At 39.3% G+C, this 18627-nt stretch overlaps 2 protein-coding genes across 3 annotated transcripts; both read right to left on the reverse strand.

Annotated features, from left to right (window-relative positions):
- Positions 1 to 325: 325 nt before the first annotated feature.
- Positions 326 to 8050, reverse strand: renbp (renin binding protein). Its single transcript, XM_081348377.1, has 11 exons — positions 7872 to 8050; positions 6517 to 6622; positions 6115 to 6190; positions 4998 to 5073; positions 3189 to 3367; positions 2780 to 3001; positions 2552 to 2633; positions 2216 to 2391; positions 1727 to 1858; positions 1557 to 1644; positions 326 to 884 (listed from the first exon to the last, which is right to left on the reverse strand). The coding sequence occupies exons 2-11, from the start codon at positions 6615 to 6617 to the stop codon at positions 808 to 810; spliced, it is 1209 nt and encodes a 402-aa protein (XP_081204503.1). The 5' UTR covers positions 6618 to 6622; positions 7872 to 8050; the 3' UTR covers positions 326 to 807.
- Positions 8051 to 8948: 898 nt separating this feature from the next.
- LOC308680587 (protein FAM107B) lies at positions 8949 to 14084 on the reverse strand. 2 transcript variants are annotated; one of them, XM_081348794.1, is made up of 6 exons: positions 13945 to 14026; positions 11871 to 11938; positions 11141 to 11385; positions 10945 to 11056; positions 9522 to 9669; positions 9041 to 9221 (listed from the first exon to the last, which is right to left on the reverse strand). In XM_081348794.1, exons 3-6 carry the CDS (start codon positions 11325 to 11327, stop codon positions 9105 to 9107), a joined length of 564 nt encoding a protein of 187 aa, XP_081204920.1. In that variant the 5' UTR covers positions 11328 to 11385; positions 11871 to 11938; positions 13945 to 14026; the 3' UTR covers positions 9041 to 9104. The 2 variants fall into 2 exon arrangements, with proteins under 2 accessions (XP_081204921.1, XP_081204920.1); XM_081348795.1 differs by lacking the exon at positions 11871 to 11938 and having other exon boundaries at positions 8949 to 9221; positions 13945 to 14084.
- Between the last annotated feature and the right edge of the window lie 4543 nt (positions 14085 to 18627).

Consider the following 18627-nt stretch of genomic DNA (forward strand, 5'->3'; position numbering starts at 1 on the left):
GCGCATGCGTATTACTTGTTCAGTCTGTAGGAACGTAGTGTTTCTTAGTGACATCGCCACCTACTGGCCTGGCATGAATAATAGTGTCTTTAGTCATTTTCGCAGATCCGTGTGAACAGGGATCATTTTGACAATGTTGTCTGAATGTAATGGAATACTGAATGGAAACGCTTCTGTTTTTAGTACGCCGTTGTCATGTAAATGTACCCTAAGTGGTTTACAATGTGGGGTGATGAATTTAAGTATGGTGATTTGAGTTTCACATACATTTAGCATCAGCTAAATGACAAAAGTACTGTACTAATAAGTAAGCCAAAATCAAATATATAATCATTCAGTAAACATCAATTTATTCAGGGCAGTTGGAATGTCTTGACATGGTTTAACTACTAATGTGTGCAGAGTTATGAAAGAGATTAACAAAAAGGCACTCGTAAGAGCAGCAGTGATCATCAGAGTAGTAGTTTTTTCTAGCTTTATAAACTTGTTTTCTATTTATTACATTAGTCTTGATAAAGTAAAAACTTTATCAAGTGACATACCCAAGTCCCACATTCTGAACACTGGCCATGGCTAGAACAAACTCATCTAATCTTTAAAAAATCACAATGGTCCCTTTTTCACTCACATGTTAGATGAATGACGAAATATAATGGCACTTAAAAATTAGCTAAATGAAAACTATGAACCCGTAATACAGTTTGACAGGAAGTATTAGTGTAGTTAAAACTATAATTATTCATGCAAAGGATGTCATTTACAATTCCTGTCACATCTGGTAATGGAGTGCAAAATATCAGTGAAAGTTCAAGAATCCTGCTTTTCAAGAAGACCATCCAGAAGCTTCTCGCACATGTAGAGACAACGAGGAACATGGAAGAACCCTGTACAAGGATTACAGTAATGTGTCATGGTTCAAAGTTTAAATGCATAAACTGATATTTCAAAAGTTATACAGTAAAGATTTAAAGGGATACTCCACTCTAAAATGAAGATTCTGTCATCATATACTCACTCTCATGTTGTTTCAAACCTGTATGGATTTCTTTCTTCTGCTGAATAGAAAGGAAGATATTTAGAAGAATGTCAGTAACCAGACACTTTTTGGTACCATTGACTTCCATAGTATATTTTTTTCCTACTATGGAAGTCATTGGGACCCAAAAAGTGTCTGGTTACTGACATTCTTCTAAATATCTTCCTTTCTATTCAGCAGAAGAAAGAAATCCATACAGGTTTGAAACAACATGAGGGTGAGTATATGATGACAGAATTTTCATTTTAGAGTGGAGTATCCCTTTAAGTAAACTATTAAAAAAAGTTTCTAAATAAATGCTGTTTTCTGAAAAAACATGGTTTCCACAAAATTAAGCAGCACAACTGTTTCCAACACGTATGAGAAATGTTTCTTAAGCAGCAAATCAGCATATTAGAACGATTTCAGGATCATGTGACACTGATGACTGGAGTTATAATGCTGAAAATTTAGCTTTCACATCACAGGAATAAATTAAATATTCAAATATTTAGATTTAGCTACAACTGTAGCTACTCACCTTTGAAGGGTCCTCCTTTGAAATCCAGCACAACCTCTCCCTGACGACTCAGATATCCAAACCACTCGCCATGTTTCTCATCAGAAAACTTGAGCAAAGACAACAATGGACACATCTGATTCTTTACACCCATTATATACCTTATTACATGTCTCTAATGCGCGTCTTACATGTCTGAAGGTGTAGTCGTAGATCAGTTTAAATCGGTCCAGTAGCTTAGGCTCTCTGATGTGACTGTAGGCCATCAGGTAGGCGATCAGAGCTTCACAGTGAGGCCACCACAACTTCATATTCCATTCTAACTGTACACACATGATGGGTTTTCATGTTTTATGGAGACATAATGATTTGAGCATGCAAGATATGCTGAAATGACCTGTAGCAGATCTAGACAGGTGGAGCTGGGGAAGGTGGAGGGTTTCTGATAGCAAACTGCAACACTTGCTTACAGCAAACTATTGAAATGTTGAGCTGCAAGCTCATTGGCTGCAGAATCAGCTGTGGCCAATCACCTGACAGCACTATATATTTTCCAGATATTCTATTAAATCCCATCCTTTATAACTTCATAATTAATCTTATTGTACTTATTTCTAAATTTGTGTTAAAGTTAACCCTGCTTTCCCCTATCTGACACCAAATCATGGGTATAATCTAACCTGAGTCGGACAGTGACCGTCTACATCCAGGAAGTAGAAAAGACCACCATGTTGTTTGTCCCATCCAGTGTGGAACGGGATCTCCATGAACTTATCGACCGCCGTCTTCTGCAGTTGCACGTCTCCTTTAGCCAGCGCATACTGCAGCAGGAACCAGCCGGCCTCTAGAGCGTGACCTAGAAAGAGACGTCACAGGAAGTAACCCTGACAGCAACATGTGGATTACACGCGTACCAGATGTGGGCCGGATCTGGGCCGACACCATGTTGCTGTCTGGGAAAGGATGTTGAATTTATATGGAAGACTGTGACAGTAAGATTTGAAACGATTACTTACCAGGGTTCTGCAACCGCCCTTGACAGCCAGGAAGTTCCTTGCCACTCAAAGTGACACTTTCCAAAATGGCTTTTCCATCCCTCTGAGATAAAAGAATTTAGCGTAACGCATCATCGTTTGGTGTTTCTATTATCTCAGCGTTCCCGTTACTTTATCTAATGCGCAGAAGGCCGTTCACATCCTAAGCTTAGTTCCACATCACTAAAACTTGTATACAGGTTAGCTCACCTGTATATGCTGTAATATCCGTTCCACGCACCATTCGCTGAGGTCTTTGTACTTTTCCACATCAGTTCTACCCTCTGTCAGCTGATCTACCAGGCACAGGAGCATCATGGGAACTGCCATGCTGTTCACAGGCGGATCACCAGGAAGTTGAGGACGACCAAGACCTGACGGATCAGTCTGAACCCAGAATATCAACTGATCCATCATGCTCTCAGCATCTGCCTGGTGAGAACAAGGGCAGAAGATAACCTGACATCAACCATTTATGACATTTAAATCAGAGCTGAGAAAACAAACAAAAGTCATTGAAAGCTGTTAACTTTTTTCTAAAAAAATATGAAAAGTACAACCGTAGTCACTTCTACACATACGTTTAATTTCTAGGTGAGATCTTGACTAATAGTTTTACCTGCATCTCTTTGTCTTGTGTAATCCTGGACAGCTCGTCCATGGCCATCACATAAAAACACTCGCTGAATATCGTCCTTTGAACCTTCACCGCTCGACCATCTCTTGTCAGGCAGAACGCACATTTCCCCGGGCCGCTGGAGGCCGGAACACGAGCAAACTTCTGCAGAAATGCAGCTCCTGAAATTCAATAATATCTGATGTTACAGGATCACTGCATTCCTGTGTGATTGCCAAGATTAAAGCTGCAAAATCAAATGCATGTAATCTTAAACAAACAAAAACAAAACACTTTGACGGTTTGGCAATGAAGTGTGAGAGCTCATTTTATATTGTGATATTTTTCTGATACATAAAAAAAAAGACTAAAATTTACATTAAAAAAACAATACATATACAAGTTTACACATGTTAACCTTTGAACTGGGTCATTTGTGTAAATTCTGATATTATTTTGTCTCTTGGACTGTATGTGTAAACGTGTTCATGTGAAATAGGGTTTTCAGGCCAGTACTAAACAAAAAAAGTTATGATGTCTCTTATTTTATTGACATTTTACAGTTTCTGCAAAAATGCACACCTTACAGAAAAAGTTTGGGTCGTAAGGTTTTTTAACGTTTTTGAAAGAAGTCTTTTATTACTCACCAAGGCTGCATTTATTTGCTCTAAAAACAGTAAATTAGTAATATTGTGAACTATTAAGTAAGGGATAATGTATAGTGAGCCGGTTGTTATAGTAAATAACAACCCCGACAGGCTGAACGGGATCCTGACGCGAAGCGGAGGGATCTTGAATCAGCCTGAAGGGGTTGTTATTCACTATAACAACCGGCTCACTATACATTATCCCGCTTATTACATGGCTACCTACAAAATAAATAAATAAATTGACACAAATAATTTATTTAAAAGGAGTTGATTTAAAAACGATTGTATTGCTTCCGCTAAAGAAAATAGTCCGTTCCGCGTCCATAGCAACGCGCTGTTTTGCATGGCAACGGTCTGTTATAGTTTGCAGCGGTCTGTTATCAAGAAATAACAGACCGCATTCTACATTGGAATTCAGCCAAGCCATGTAATAATTAAATTTAAAGGTGCATTGCGCAACATTTCATGTTAAAAATACCTGTTTTTCTAACCCATACATGCTTAAACAATTGCCTGATGGGCTGAATGAGCCCTTCTCTGATCACTGCGATTGCCTCTATAATCCTGTACAGTAAAATAAATAAGAGGGATTCGGGTCGGAATTTGAGACTGGGCGTGACGTCATGCGTGTTCAGTTGCAGTTCCGCTTGTCGCCAGAGGGGGCATAGTTCTGCAAAAACTCAGAGACTTGCGCAATGCACCTTTAAAAGAAAAGTTTCGCGCAGCATTCACCCAAGAAACTTTGCGTTCACTCGCAAAGAACTTTTGACTGGTTCATCTCTTATGATTGTGCCAATTTAGTTTACAAACAGTGATAAATTTTAGTTTATTTTCAAATGTAATTTATTACTGTGATGTGAAAGCTGAATTTTCAGCATCATTACCCCAGTCTTCAGTGTCACATGATCCTTCAAAATATGCTGATTTGCTGCTCAAGAAACATTTCTTATTATCATCAATGTTGAACACAGTTGTGCTGCTTAATATTTATGTGGAAACAGTGATGCATTTTTCCTGGATTCCTTGATGAATAGAATTTTTTACGACAATGTAAAAGTCTTTACTGTCACTTTTTTTTTCTTTCTTTTTTAACTGACCCCAAACTTTTGAATGGTGGTTTGTTTATTGATAGATAGAGCAACTGAGAAACTGAATCACAAACCTGATTTAGCAGCCTCAAGAATCTCAGGTTTGCGAAATCTTTCTATTGTACGATACAGCCTGCTGTACATCCATACCTGGTGGATACGTTAGACACATCAGACACTTTTATTGGGAAAACAATTAAAATTCTCATGTAATCAGCTAGGGCCACTTGTTCAAACGTTTAATCTGGATCCGAATGATCTGGATTTGGAAATCCCATGTTTTGCAATCCGGGATAAGGTAGTCCATTTTTACTTTTGCGGTGGTTTTTCAAAGCTAATTTAGATTGGATCACCCAGATACACACTTTTTTCAGATTACCTGGATTACTAGTGCTCTACAGAGCCCTAGTGGTGATACCACGAATCCAGTCATAACGAATATGAGATGGGGAAAAGAAATGCAATGCTTTTGCGTTCTCTCAGAAAAGTTTCGCGCAGCATTCACCCAAGAAACTTTGCGTTCACTCGCAAAGAACTTTTGACTGGTTCATCTCTTATGATTGTGCCAATTTAGTTTACAAACAGTGATAAAAAACACTTTAAATTAAATAATTATACATTTAATATTATTATTATAGTTGGTTTTTTTTGTCTGATATTTAAAGCTGTTTGGGGATTATTTTATGATCCCAAAAACTCTATATTACTTTACTGTAGGCTACCGAAAGGCTTAATATGTTGTCTAATGTCTTCTTCTAACTTATTACTTTAACAGTTAAACTAATCAAGAGTCAAATAAAAAGTGTGTGTGTGTGTGTGTGTGTGTATTTACATGATACAAATGTTGTATTTGTTGCACCAATTATAAAGTTTTATAAAATTTTTGCTCCTGAAATCCACCCTTCTGCTGGGATCAGTATAATCTTGATTTTTTTTGGATCAAGGGTATCCCTACCTTACTAAAAAGATTTGAACAACACAAACTGATGATTTTATTCAGATGAAAACCAAGATTGAATTTTGTGATCTAATCTAATTTCAGAATCCTTTTTTTTCCCCGTTTGAACAACCCATATTCAAGATTTGACTCAATATGATAGCTTTTGAACATTACTTTTGAACAACTGGCTCCTAATGATTATTATATAAATAAATTGATATTAGAACATGAGAAACATGTAAAGCTCTGACCTGTCTCCCCTGTAACCACACATATTTCAGCTCATCATAGACCTTCCCATCTTTTCCAAGGCAGTTAAAAAATCCACTAAAGTCAATATAATGAAACAAACATTAAACAAGGGCATAATATTTAATCCACATGTTCAACTAAAATTAACCTTAACATTTATAACTTAGCAAAGTAAGTACATATGCCTTACATACCCATCATTTTGACTCATTGCTCATTTAAAAAAGTCTAATGAATACGGTTTGAACGATGGTGTCCCTCAGGGTTCAGTGTTAAGGACAATTTCCATGTTTAATCATTCAAGCTTACATAATACAAACATTTCAACATCCAATTCGATTTTTAAGGAATTATATGGGAAATGCTGCTGAAGCCATGCATTAAACTGTGAATCATTTCACCCGTGTTCTTTGTCATGGGAATATTTCAGCCAGAAATCCACAACTCTGTCCAGTTCAGTCCGGATTCTCTCTCGATACTGTTCCAGCGGTGCTGCAGTCATTGTTCCTTAAAGCAAGTGACAGTTTAGGGTCATGCACAATGGTTGTTTTTTATAGTACGACTAAGATAGTTTTGACGTGTAGGCACTGCAGCTATCAAAGTGATCCTGTGATGTTAAAAACTGACCCTTGCTCTGTCAATAAATCAATGCTTTTAACTTTATATATCTTCAGTCAGCTACTCATTTCCACATGATATACCAAACTTTTTGCACTATCAATAATTCACCAATGCAAAGATGAATTCAGTTTAACTCAATCAGTGTGATATTTTCGAAAAGCATTTTTACTTATGAATACCAAGCATAAACTGCTTCTACTACCTGACAAAAATCAAGAAAAATAGGAGAATCTCTCTGCCAGCCTCGACCAATGGTGTAACTTTGGGTTTCCACAAAAATATTAAGCAGCACAACTGTTTTCAACATTGATAATAATGATAAATGTCTCTTGAGCTGCGAATCATATTAGAATGATTTCTGAAGGATCATATGACACTGAAGACTGAGTTATGATGCAAAATCTTTGGCATCACAAAAATAAATGACATTTTACAATATATTAAAATAGAAAACCTTCTGAAAATTGTGATAATATTTCACAATACTTGTTTTTATAGTTTTTTTCATCAAATAAACGCAGTCTTGGTGAAAATAAGAGACTTAATTCAAAAACATAAAAAAAAAATAATCTTAATTATTCCAAACTTTTGACAACCAGTGTAACTTATATATTCATTTCATTATTTATTTGTTTAGCTATTCCGTTTGGCGCCTGTGCTGACGAATTATTTGCTTGACTATTCTGACTTCAAAGTATAGTTACATTTCAAAATAATAATGTGCATGGAAAACAAACAAATTTGCATGCATTTTCATTGTGATAACCATTTGAAGGGGAACTCCGTGGAGTTTGAGCTGTGTAGCGTTACAAGCAAACGGAACTCAAGAGAAGCGCTGACAGATGTTCAGGTCATTGATTAAACAGAAGCTTGTGATTAGTGCATGCATATCATCTGCTTCAATGCTCTAAAAGCTTTTAGAAGGAAAGACTAAAGACTGTGGCGACTCTCTCTACTAAAAAGTTGATTTGCGGAACTGTTTGGTTAAATCTGACATAATGCGTGCTAATGTCTGGAACAACCATAGACTGTAAAAAAATAGGGAACAACACAACTTTACGAGAAAAACAGATCGTGTCTAAACTCGCCTTGTCTAGGCGTTTCCCTGCTAGCAAAACACTTCAAAATTACTCACCACTTTTGCCAGATGAAGAAGAAAATCCACCTTCTGCACTTGACTTTTTAAAAACGATCTTATTTTTTAGTGACAATGAAAATAAAAGCGGTTAAACCGACTCTTCCTTAATTTTGCAGAGGCAGTAAAAAAATCATATGACCAACATCCAGGCAGCTGGTCCTGTTTATTCCGCTTTCCTAAGATCATTGGCCAGCTCCTTTTCTGCTCATCCAATCACAGGCCAGGAGAACAGGCGCCGGTTGAGGCTCGTGCTAGCAAAACACACGTTATTTTCCCCGAGTACTGACACTGTAGATAGAGCTTTATTGCAAGATTCGTTCAGTCAAAGCCATGTTTATTAAATACAATATGAATAGTTCATTCTGGTTTGATTTTACAATACTGACATTTATAACTTTCAAACCCAATACAAAAACATTTACCACGGTAAGTCGCCCCGTTGTTTAGGCTATTTTTTCCTCACTAATAATAAAGTACCAAAAAATGGACGTGAAAACATCATTTGAACATGTGTCATGGTTGAAGCGTAGTATTTACTTAAGTAGCCTACTTTGTAGTATTAAAAGGATAGTTCACCCAAAAATGAAAATGCTGTCATCATTTACTCTTTCTCAAGTTGTTCCAAACCTGTATGACTTTCTTTCTTCTGCTGAACACAAAAGAAGATATTTTAAAGAAGGTTGGTAATCAAACAGTTGCTGATCCCCATTGACTTCCATAGTATTTTTTTTTTCCTACTATGGAAGTCAATGGGGTCCATAAGTCGTTTGGTTACCGACTTTCTTCAAAATATCTTCTTTTGTGTTCAGCAGAAGAAAGAAAGTCATACAGGTTTGGAACAACTTGAGGAAGAGTAAATGATGACAGCATTTTCATTTTGGGGTGAACTATCCCTTTAAGAGTTTCTACAATAAAACTGGTAATTCCTCAGCAAAATATTACAGTTTGTGAATCACTGTTTGAAGTAGATTTTGTATGTTTTTACAGTACTAGGGCTTATCAATAACCTTAGTAATAATGGTATTTGGAAGGAACTATGAGTATTACCATGGGTAGGCTATTTTTTTTTTTTTTCATAATTAAATTATTGCAGAACACAATTGTGTAGTGAACTGTAACAGACTAAAAATGTATGAAAAAAGGTTAATAACAAGATCATACTGGATATACCAAACGCTGTGTACTTTATTTCTAAATGAAGCTGCGTGGCCGTGTGTGTTTTAGTCAGATTCAGGAGTGAATGTTCTTCTGTAGAGCTGTATGGACTCTCTTCAGGTTCTGTCTCACTCGCACAAACTCCAAGAGCTGAACCTCCTCATGTAACTTCTGCTCGTCTTCCTTCTCCTTCTGAGATGTAACAAATCAGAAAACACAGACGAATAAAACGGATGAAATTCTCACGCAGTTATTACAGTTAGTGTTACTACAATGAACCTGTTGTAAACAAACATTAAAAACTGTGAAAACATCAATTACATCATATTAATGTATTATGATTTCTTCACAGTAGAAATAATAAAATAGAGCAACTCCTTTATTTTGGTGTAAACTGTGGTTTACCATGGTCATTTTTGTAATGCGAAGCTATATAGTAATAACTGTGTGTAAAGTGATGTGTGTTTGTTTGGCCTGGAGGAGGCTGCTGACCATCATCTCCTGGTGTTTCTGCTGGCGCTGGAGAAGCACCTGCTCTAGAGGACTCCTGCTCTGCTCTCCCTCCTCCCTCTGGCTCTTCTCTCTCTTCCTTCTCTCCAGAACCGCCTGAAGCTCCGGTTTACAGCCCACCACCAGCCCTCTGTCCCGCCCAAAGAGCCAAAGCACAAACAACAGGTATAAAAGTAACATTTTACCAGTGTTATTTTAGAAATATGTATATACTATTACAGTTTTCATTAAATGGATAGTTCACCCAAAATAAAATACAAAATCATCTTTTACTCACCCTCAACTCAAGTTAACAAACTCAACTCAATACAAACCTCAATACAACTCAATACAAACCTGTATGAATGTGGGTAACTGAACAGTTTACCATAGCCATTGATTTCCATTGCATTTTTTTTATACTATGGAAATCAATATTATGGTCAACTCTTTGGTTACATAGATTCTTCAAAATATCTTATTTTGTGTTCAGCAGAAAAAGAAATTCATACAGGTTTGGTACAACTTGAGTTGAGGGTGAGTAAATGATGACAAAATGTTTATTTTTGCGTGAACTAACACTTTTAATATTTTGCATAAACTTTTATTTTTATGTTTTCAGTTTTCATTTAATTTTAGTTAAGATACATTTTGTTATGTGCTTTTATAATTTGTATTAGTTTAAAAAAATATGGATATTTCTATTTAGCTTTATTTTTATTTTAGTTTTAGTCATTTTAGTACTTCAATTTAAACTTATTAATTTTAGATAGTTGCCAAGGCAATTTACATTTGGCTTTTTTTGCCAATTTACATTTTTTACAATTTACAATTTTACAATTTACATTTTTTTTAGATTAAGTTTCTTATCTAATATTTATATTTTATTGTATTTAAGCTTTATTGCATTTAATGAAAACAATTTGTAACATTTTGTTTTAGTTATAACAACACTGTATTTGACATGTAATTTTCTTGTGGGAACTCAAAAGTTTTATGAAAGAATGCCAAGTTTTGCGAGCGAAAAAAACAACAACTAATTTTCCCCATCATCATGAGCTCCATTGCCATCATGAGATTTGAGTGTAATATGTGAGCCCATATTTCTCAGCAGTAGCAGCCAAAGTGACTGAACTTCAGTTTTTCAGTAGTCTTTAAAGGACTTGGCAGAAGTGATAGGAAGGCCTATCATTACAGTGTCTGACACAGTGTGTCCTGAGTGCAGGCTGCTGATAATACCAGAGGTGTACGATTGCAGACTGTGCGTCCACACATGACTGCCTGACACAAAAGACCAGAGAGAGAGAGCGTGGCATCATTAATATTTCACCAACCCACTTAAAAAAGCTCAGCCATTTAATAAAATCTCCATGAGCAGAGATAAATATTCCTGTGTCTGATTTGGAGCATTGTATTGTGATCTTACTTTCTGTGGGCCAGTAGCAGCTCTTTGTGAAGCTCCTGGTGGCTCCTTGAGGCTTTCACCGGGTTGTTTAGGTTCCAGGGGCCCTCGGCAATATCACATTTATCTGTATCTTCTTAGACACAAAGGTTATTTCTGCAAGATTCTACAAGACACACTTCTCATGTCACTGTCTGTCAAAAATAGCAGAGTAACGCACCTCGATTATGGCCATGATGATGCAAAGAAGCACAATTAACTGTGTCTGTGGACGTCTTTGCTCTGGACTGTGCTGGTCTGCTGGAGTTGGAGACGTGGTTGTGTCCTGCGGCGCAGTTGGATAAGGCATTTTTGAGTTCTTGTTCGGACGGTCTAGTCAGGAGTGTTTGCGCAGCGGCCGATCTCATTGCACACGCAGGTATCAAGAAGGGCCCTCAGCCAAAGCTCCTGCTGCATGCTGGGAAACTGCGCGTTGGGGTCGTCAACGAAAGCAAAGAGAGTAACAAGAGGGGAGAGATTGAGTTTCACCTAAGTGGGGATCTATAATTTATTCGCTGGTCAAATGCCTGCCCCTGTTAAAATGATTTATTTGTCATTTCAAGCAAAATCACATGAACAGATTGCTGGCTGACAGAGGAAGGCATGCATCAAACTTTCATACAACTAAAATGATGGATAGGAAGAAGATATATTAGCATAAATATACATACTTTAATAAATTACTACATGTCTCTAATAGGAATGGACACAACACAATATTGCATTTAAAACATTAAAAGAATCATAATCACTTTAATTTGGACTCACAGATTCACATCAAAACAAAATGACACACCAATACATGCACACATTTTTCCAGTCGTATTTGGTTTGACATTGTGGAAATCACCCTGTGGCTTCAAATGCAGTCTGTGCTATTAAGAATATGTAAAGCGTATTACTGAACTCACCGAAAGTGTGTCACCGCTCCATGAGCGAGGTGTCCTCTGAGCAGCAGTGAGTATGAGAGATCTATTTACTACACAACAGAGAGGACACCTGAGAAAGGACACTTTATCTCCCCGTCCATCAATGTGAGTGAGGCGCACTTCACTTGCACGCCGCTGGGGGGCAGCAAGTGTACGACAAATCAACGTACTCCCAATCCTTCTGGCATCATTTCTTTCTCATTACAAATGTAAATAGTGGGCTACTTTTGAAAAATCAAATCAAAATTGTATTTAAATTAAATTAAATAAAAATCGTGTATACTCACAAATGGAGGCTTAAGTCATATAATTATTTAGCTTAATAAAAGCTGTTTTATTTTGCATGGAGCGGGTCAACCTCATGGGGGTAGGTGTTTAAATCATTCAGCCAAATACAGGTTTTATTGTACGGATGCGATATGAGCAGTAGGCTACTCAGTGGTTTAAAGGTAGGGTAGGCAATTTCGGAGAGGCTAGCAATAGCAAGCTAGCTTTGAAAGCATTCAGAGCGTCTACAAAGCCACTTGCACACAGCAGTTTGCAAAGCATCACGAGACGTTACATTATATAACATTACAATAACAGTGAACGTAAACAACTGACTTGTACCACCTGACTAGATCCATTTCGGTATTGATAGTGCTGACACTGAAACGCATAAATCCGAGTCTGAGGATGTGAATAGCTCTGGGTTGCCATCTCGTAAAACATGGCGTGATAGCAGCATAAGCAAGTTGTTTTGGTTCAGGAGGAACTGTAAACTTTTCCTGCTGTTTGTTTTTGGCGCAGTGACTGTCTACATAGCCTCATGGAACACGCTGATGACTGTGATGTCTGTGTGAGCAGGGTGTGCGGAGGTATGGAAATACATATGTTGACGGGCATCGTATTGCATTCGGACCGATTGAACAAAAAATGTTTGGTCATGAGACTTCCACACAGGGCCGTTTCTAGGCATAGGCAAACTAGGCGGTCGCCTAGGGCGCAAACAGCTGGGGGGCGCCATTGAGCGCCCCCACCACACCAGAAGATTTTTGCCCAAGTGAGTGGAAGAAAAATCCTTCTTTTTTTCCATTTCCGATAATGGAGCGTATATTTGCACTAAGTGCCTGTCTTTTTTAGCAAAAATACACCCACCACTAAATATCTACAGTGGCATAGGTCATAAGGCGTGAGGTGCTTGAAAGTATAGCTTTGGATGCGTTCGACTCGAATTCGAATCCGCCTTTTGCCGAAATCGCTCTTCTCCCTTTTCCCAACACTTGAGATGTAAAATTTATAGCCTAACATAAAGGTCTCTAGCGTTATATTTTGTCAATGAATTAAAATCGAAATCAAAAGGCTTTGTGCCTTTATAAAACAGCACAAGACTTTAAAGTAGCCTAGACATTCTGTTTGTGCTGCGTGATTTAAAGAAAAGTGCGCACTTTGCTCACGCGATCAGCATGGTGATCTGGTGTTTTTCTCCAAAATAAAAGCTCAAGGTTTTATTTCTTGCAAGTGAAGAAATTAGGAGGACAAAAGTATTGTAATTTTCCGATACTATAGTGTAATGTAAAATATACTTTTGAAATATTCATTTTAATTTATAAAGTAGCCTACATATTATTGGCTATATGGATTTTACGTCATAGGAATACTTATATAAATCATAAACACCAGTGATAATGTAATGTAGACTGAGACTCTATATCATGATAACTAATAAGTCAATGGTTTTTCTTTGTTCAATGTGCACAGTTCATGGGTTGAAGCTCTTAATTTTTAGCTCTCAAAGTACCAGATTGATGCAACTTTAATTGATTTTAACCTTAAAATATACAAAATTTTCTTGCGGGGGAGCATGCCCCCGAACCCCCCTAGAAGGACAGTGGGGGGGGGGGGGGTTCAATAGGAATCTTGCCTAGGGTGCCAAAAAGGCTAGAAACGGCCCTGCTTCCACATAAGATGTATGTGCATGTTTTAATGTTTAGACCACTTTTATAATTGATTGCTATCAAGATGTGAAGAGTTTCTACCAGTATAACAAAAAGTGTTTATTAAAAAAATTGCCTACCTTACATTTAACTGAGTTGGTATGAAATGAAATTGCGATAGTCTTTTCTTCCCTATAGTGCAGGGTTCACCAATCTCGGTCCTGGAGGGCCGCTGTCCTGCAGAGTTTAGCTCCAACCCCAATTAAACACACCTGAACCAGCTAATCAAGGTCTCACTAGGCATACTAGAAACTTTCAAACAGGTGTGTTGGAGCTGGTTCGTTGGAGCTAAACTCTGCAGGGACAGCGGCCTTCCAGGACCGAGATTGGTGAACCCTGCTATAGTGACATCTGAGTGAAACAGCTTCTTGATCAATGTAGAGCGTGCCTTGATTTTGTCCATCAGGAACTGATCTATTTATCGTTGTGTTTTGCTATTGCTGTAGATGTCCTTGCAAGGGAGGGGAATTTATTTAGATGAAAGATTATATTGAAGGCACATGAATACAAATAATAATAATGATGTGGACGGAGAAATCATTTATAATTAATATTACATAAAAAATAAGAATTGTCCATTTTGATTTCATTGTGACTGTATTTGTCCGTTGACTTCACTACATTTTGAAGAGGAAATTAATACTTTTACTTCAAAGCATTTCTCTAGATCCTTTTATTACATTTGTGCTGAAGGAGAACAGTTACAACAGGAAGTGCTGGCCCTTTGTCAGCAGTGTAACAAGAGAATCGTCATACTGATCTCAGGGATCTTTTTACTGCAGGACATAATGAAAAAAAAAACTGACCCCCTCGAAATAAAGATGGGCAAATGTCAAACTAGAGGGCACAAAAGCCTCAAACCTGAAATATGACTCTGGGAACTCCGAGGAAAGTGATATGTGATGAGTGGAAAGTATTGAAATTAAAAAGGGTCAATGGTTATTATTATCAATCTATCTGTCCAGATTGAAAGAGTAAAAATAGCTGTATCTCAAAACTTACTGAGTTGAATGTTCAATTATCTAAAATATTAAAACCTTTCTAGACCAGAGGTACTCAACAGGCGGCCCGCGGGCCGCATCTGGCCCATCGGCATGTTCAGTATTACAGAAAGGCGAAAACAAAATATCCCTGAGCCTCTTAGGCAGGAACGGCTGCAGCAGCAGAAGCCTCAAGCTCCTTCTCTCCAGGGAACACTGCCTGACAACACATCAAAGAGGACAAAGCTAAAGATCCCTGAGCCTCTGAGACGGGAGCTGCTGCAGCAGAGGCCTCAAGCTTCTTCTCCTCAGGGAGCACCCATGCCTGCCAGGTCTACACGAGGAGAACCTGTGCCAAAGTCTCAACAGAGACAACCTGTGGAAGCAGCAAGACCACCACAGAAAAGACCACAGGAAGCACCAGTGGCTGCTGAGTCCCCACATGTACCCCTTTTCCACCAACAAGAACCGGGTGCTGGTTCAGAGCCAGAGCCAGAGCTGGTTCAGAGTTGGTTCGACTGACGAGCTTACTAGAACCGGTTTGCCTTTCCACCGGCTAGAGAGCCACAACAGAGCCAGATCTTACGTCACTGTATACGTCTCATGTTGCCCAGCAACCGCTAGTGCGGTAGCGCCAAACACAAACACGCCAGGCTTGTTCGAGATGCATCGGCTTCTCGCAGATCGATCGCCGCGTGACATCAAAGCACTGCGATAGCGATCTAAAAGCACAAGGAGTCGTGTGCTCTTCAAACACCCTGCAACTCCGATCGGTCCCTGCCGCTCCGATGCATCTCGAACAAGCCATCAACAATAACGGACGTTGTAATACTATGGATGCTCATGGATTTGCAAAAATACATCGGAATCCAACGCGTTCGTGCAGCTCGCCGTAACTTACATAGACGGATATTATAATCGAGCTGCTATTAGCTCGACTAGCTGCTATTTAAAAATGGCGGTCACAAGTTTCTATTCGTCTTGTTGGTCACGGTAACCCCGCCCCCAGCCCCTGACGCAAGCGGTTCTTTCTTGGCTCCGTTTTAGACCCTGCAATGATTTGGTGCTACTTAAGAACCAGTTTTACTGGTTCGGAGCTGGTGCTTTGGCGGTGGAAAAACAAAGAACCGATTTGAAACTAGGCTCTGGCTCCGAACCAGCACCAGCTCTGCCTTGGTGGAAAAGGGGTAATGGAGCACCTGTACCCGTTGGGTCTCCACAGGGAGCACCTGTGCACAAGTCTCTACAGAGACCAGCTGTGCCTTCCCCAAAGGTGCTTGCATGTTCTCTACAGGGAGCAGCCAGAAAAGGTCCCAGAATGTTGCAGCAGAGGCCTCAAGCCTCTTCTCCTCAGGGAGTACCCCTGCCTGCCAAGTCTACACGGGGAGCACATGTGCATGCCTGTTCTAAGAAGGGGAACCTCACCTCATCCCTGTTCTTCACTGATGTATCCGAGAAGGCCCTGAACTCAGATAAAACACTGAAAACCACGAAACAGCAGAGAACGTGGAGGCAGAAAAGGCCGCAGGAAGCACCAATGGCTGCTGAGTCCCCACAGGGAGCACCTGTGCCCAAGTCTCTACAGAGACCACCTGTGCCTGCCCCAAAGTTAAAGATCCCTGAGCCTCTGAGATGGGAGCTGCTGCAGCAGAGGCATCAAGCCTCTTCTCCTCAGGGAGTACCCATGCCTGACAATACCACAAAGAGGGGAAAAACTAAAGATCTTGGAGCCACTGAAGCTGAAGATGCTGCAACAGAAGCCGGTCTGTTGTGCACAGGGATCACCCGTCCCTAACAAGGTTCCAGAGAAGAGAAATCTGAAGATCCCTGAGCTGCTGAGGAAGGAGCTGCTGCAGCAGAAGCCCCAAACCTCTTCTGTACAGGGAACACCCTTGCCTGCCAAGTCACTACAGGATAAACCTTTACCTGACAGGACCCCAGTGGGAGCGCCTGTGCATTCGGGGACCTCACAGGGATCACTTGTGCCTCCAGGATCCCCAAAACTGGGAGAAAGCTTTAGGATCCCTAAGCAGCAGAGGCAGAAGCAGAGCAAGCAGCAGGGACAGCAGAGGGAGCAGAATATCCCAAAGGGAGCTTCTGTGTCTCCCAAGACCTCACAGAGTTCCCTTGTTCTACCTTGTTTCCCACAAGGAGCATCTGGGTTTCAACAGGAAGCACTCATGGCCACCAGGGCTCCACAAGATGCACCTGTGCCCGTGAACTTGTCACCATTCTTACAGGGGACCCCACAGGGAACAGCAGTGCCCGGCAGAACCATAAATCAAGGGAAATACATGATCCCTCGCCATCTGTGGCAGCAGAAACCCAGTCCCTTTGCACAGTCCTTTCCTGGACCACCCATGTCCAGTCAGAGTAAGAGTTGGTGGAGCACAGAAGCATCTGTAAGTCCCTTCCATCTCTCGTTTTTACATATTTTCAGATTTATTTAAAATAAAAAATGAACATTGACTTCAAATATGCTTCTATGTTTTCTAGGTCCTCAATTCAAATCATTTTATAATGTATTCCAGAAAATTATAGAAAGATATGTATTTAGATTTGGTCTAACAAGCATTATTACATTTGTTTCTTCAACAGGACAATGTAGGTGTGTGTCAGCCACCTTCCCAAAATAAAATATGTGTGGAAATTGACAAGAAGGTGCAGCTGAATCCTAAACTGAGGAGCCAGAATCAGATAAGCACTTCACACCTTGACCAGAGCAGCAGCTGAGCCGGAAGAGAGCATTAGTTAGTTCCCTCCTTTCTTTCAGATTTAAAAATGTAAACACTTTAATAATTTAATATATGACTAGTAATATATTCTTTTCAGTTTATAGAACCCTCATATTGAAATTGTATAGGCAATATGTCTTAAGATTTTCTCTAAGATTCACTCATTAATTCTGGTCAGCGTGACATGACTATATGTCTGTTTCTTTAACAGGACAATGCAGGTGTGGACCAGTCACCTCCACAAAAATGCAGTGCTTGGCAATCAAAGTCAAGGACCAGCAGTTGGAGCCAGGCAGCTTAAAGAAAATGTGCTATTTATGTAGCATATTCATCAATATTTAATATATATGTTATATTGTGTTGATACGTTTTTATTTGTATGTATGATACAAAATAAAATGTAAGTTGTGTTTGTGTTATATAAATGTGCCACTTTAAGCCAAAATAGATCATTTTCATCCCCTGTCTCTGAGCTGATTAAATGTTAAGAAGAAGCTGTACTCTAAGCAAAGGACAACATTGTAACAACATATATGATTCCTTTTCTACAATTTATGGCTGAAGACAATGGTTGTATACTGGATGACCCTTGACCTTTAAACTTAGGGGCAGTGTGGAAGCCTAGAACTGGGTTTCCCACAGTAATGGGCAAAGCCCAGTCTCTTTCCCTGAAATTTCCTCATGGGAAGCTCCACACATAGACGTCATCTTTAACATCTTCCTCAATTCTGCTGTTTATCTTCCCTATAGGCTCCATATTTTAAGGTGTTTCATTGATGTGGAGCAGTTTTTGTTGGTTAGTTAGTCGCTTTAGAAGGACTAGCAGGTTTAGTCCTCGCTAAAGAAGATAAGATAGCCTGCTCGCAGTATGACATTCAGTATAGTTGGGGAGGAGCACCAACCATGAAAATTGGCATCTTATTTAGGCTAGCAGCTGCCCAACAGATGCCTTATGAATCCCCGCAGTGGCTAAAACATAAGTTAGACATAAAACAATGTTAGTTACCCCTGGCAGAATCCCACTTAGGCTACATTATTTGGCCTCAGT

The sequence above is a fragment of the Scardinius erythrophthalmus genome (genome assembly GCF_964197995.2).
Source record: "Scardinius erythrophthalmus genome assembly, chromosome: 20".
Classification (NCBI taxonomy): Eukaryota; Metazoa; Chordata; class Actinopteri; order Cypriniformes; family Leuciscidae; genus Scardinius; species Scardinius erythrophthalmus.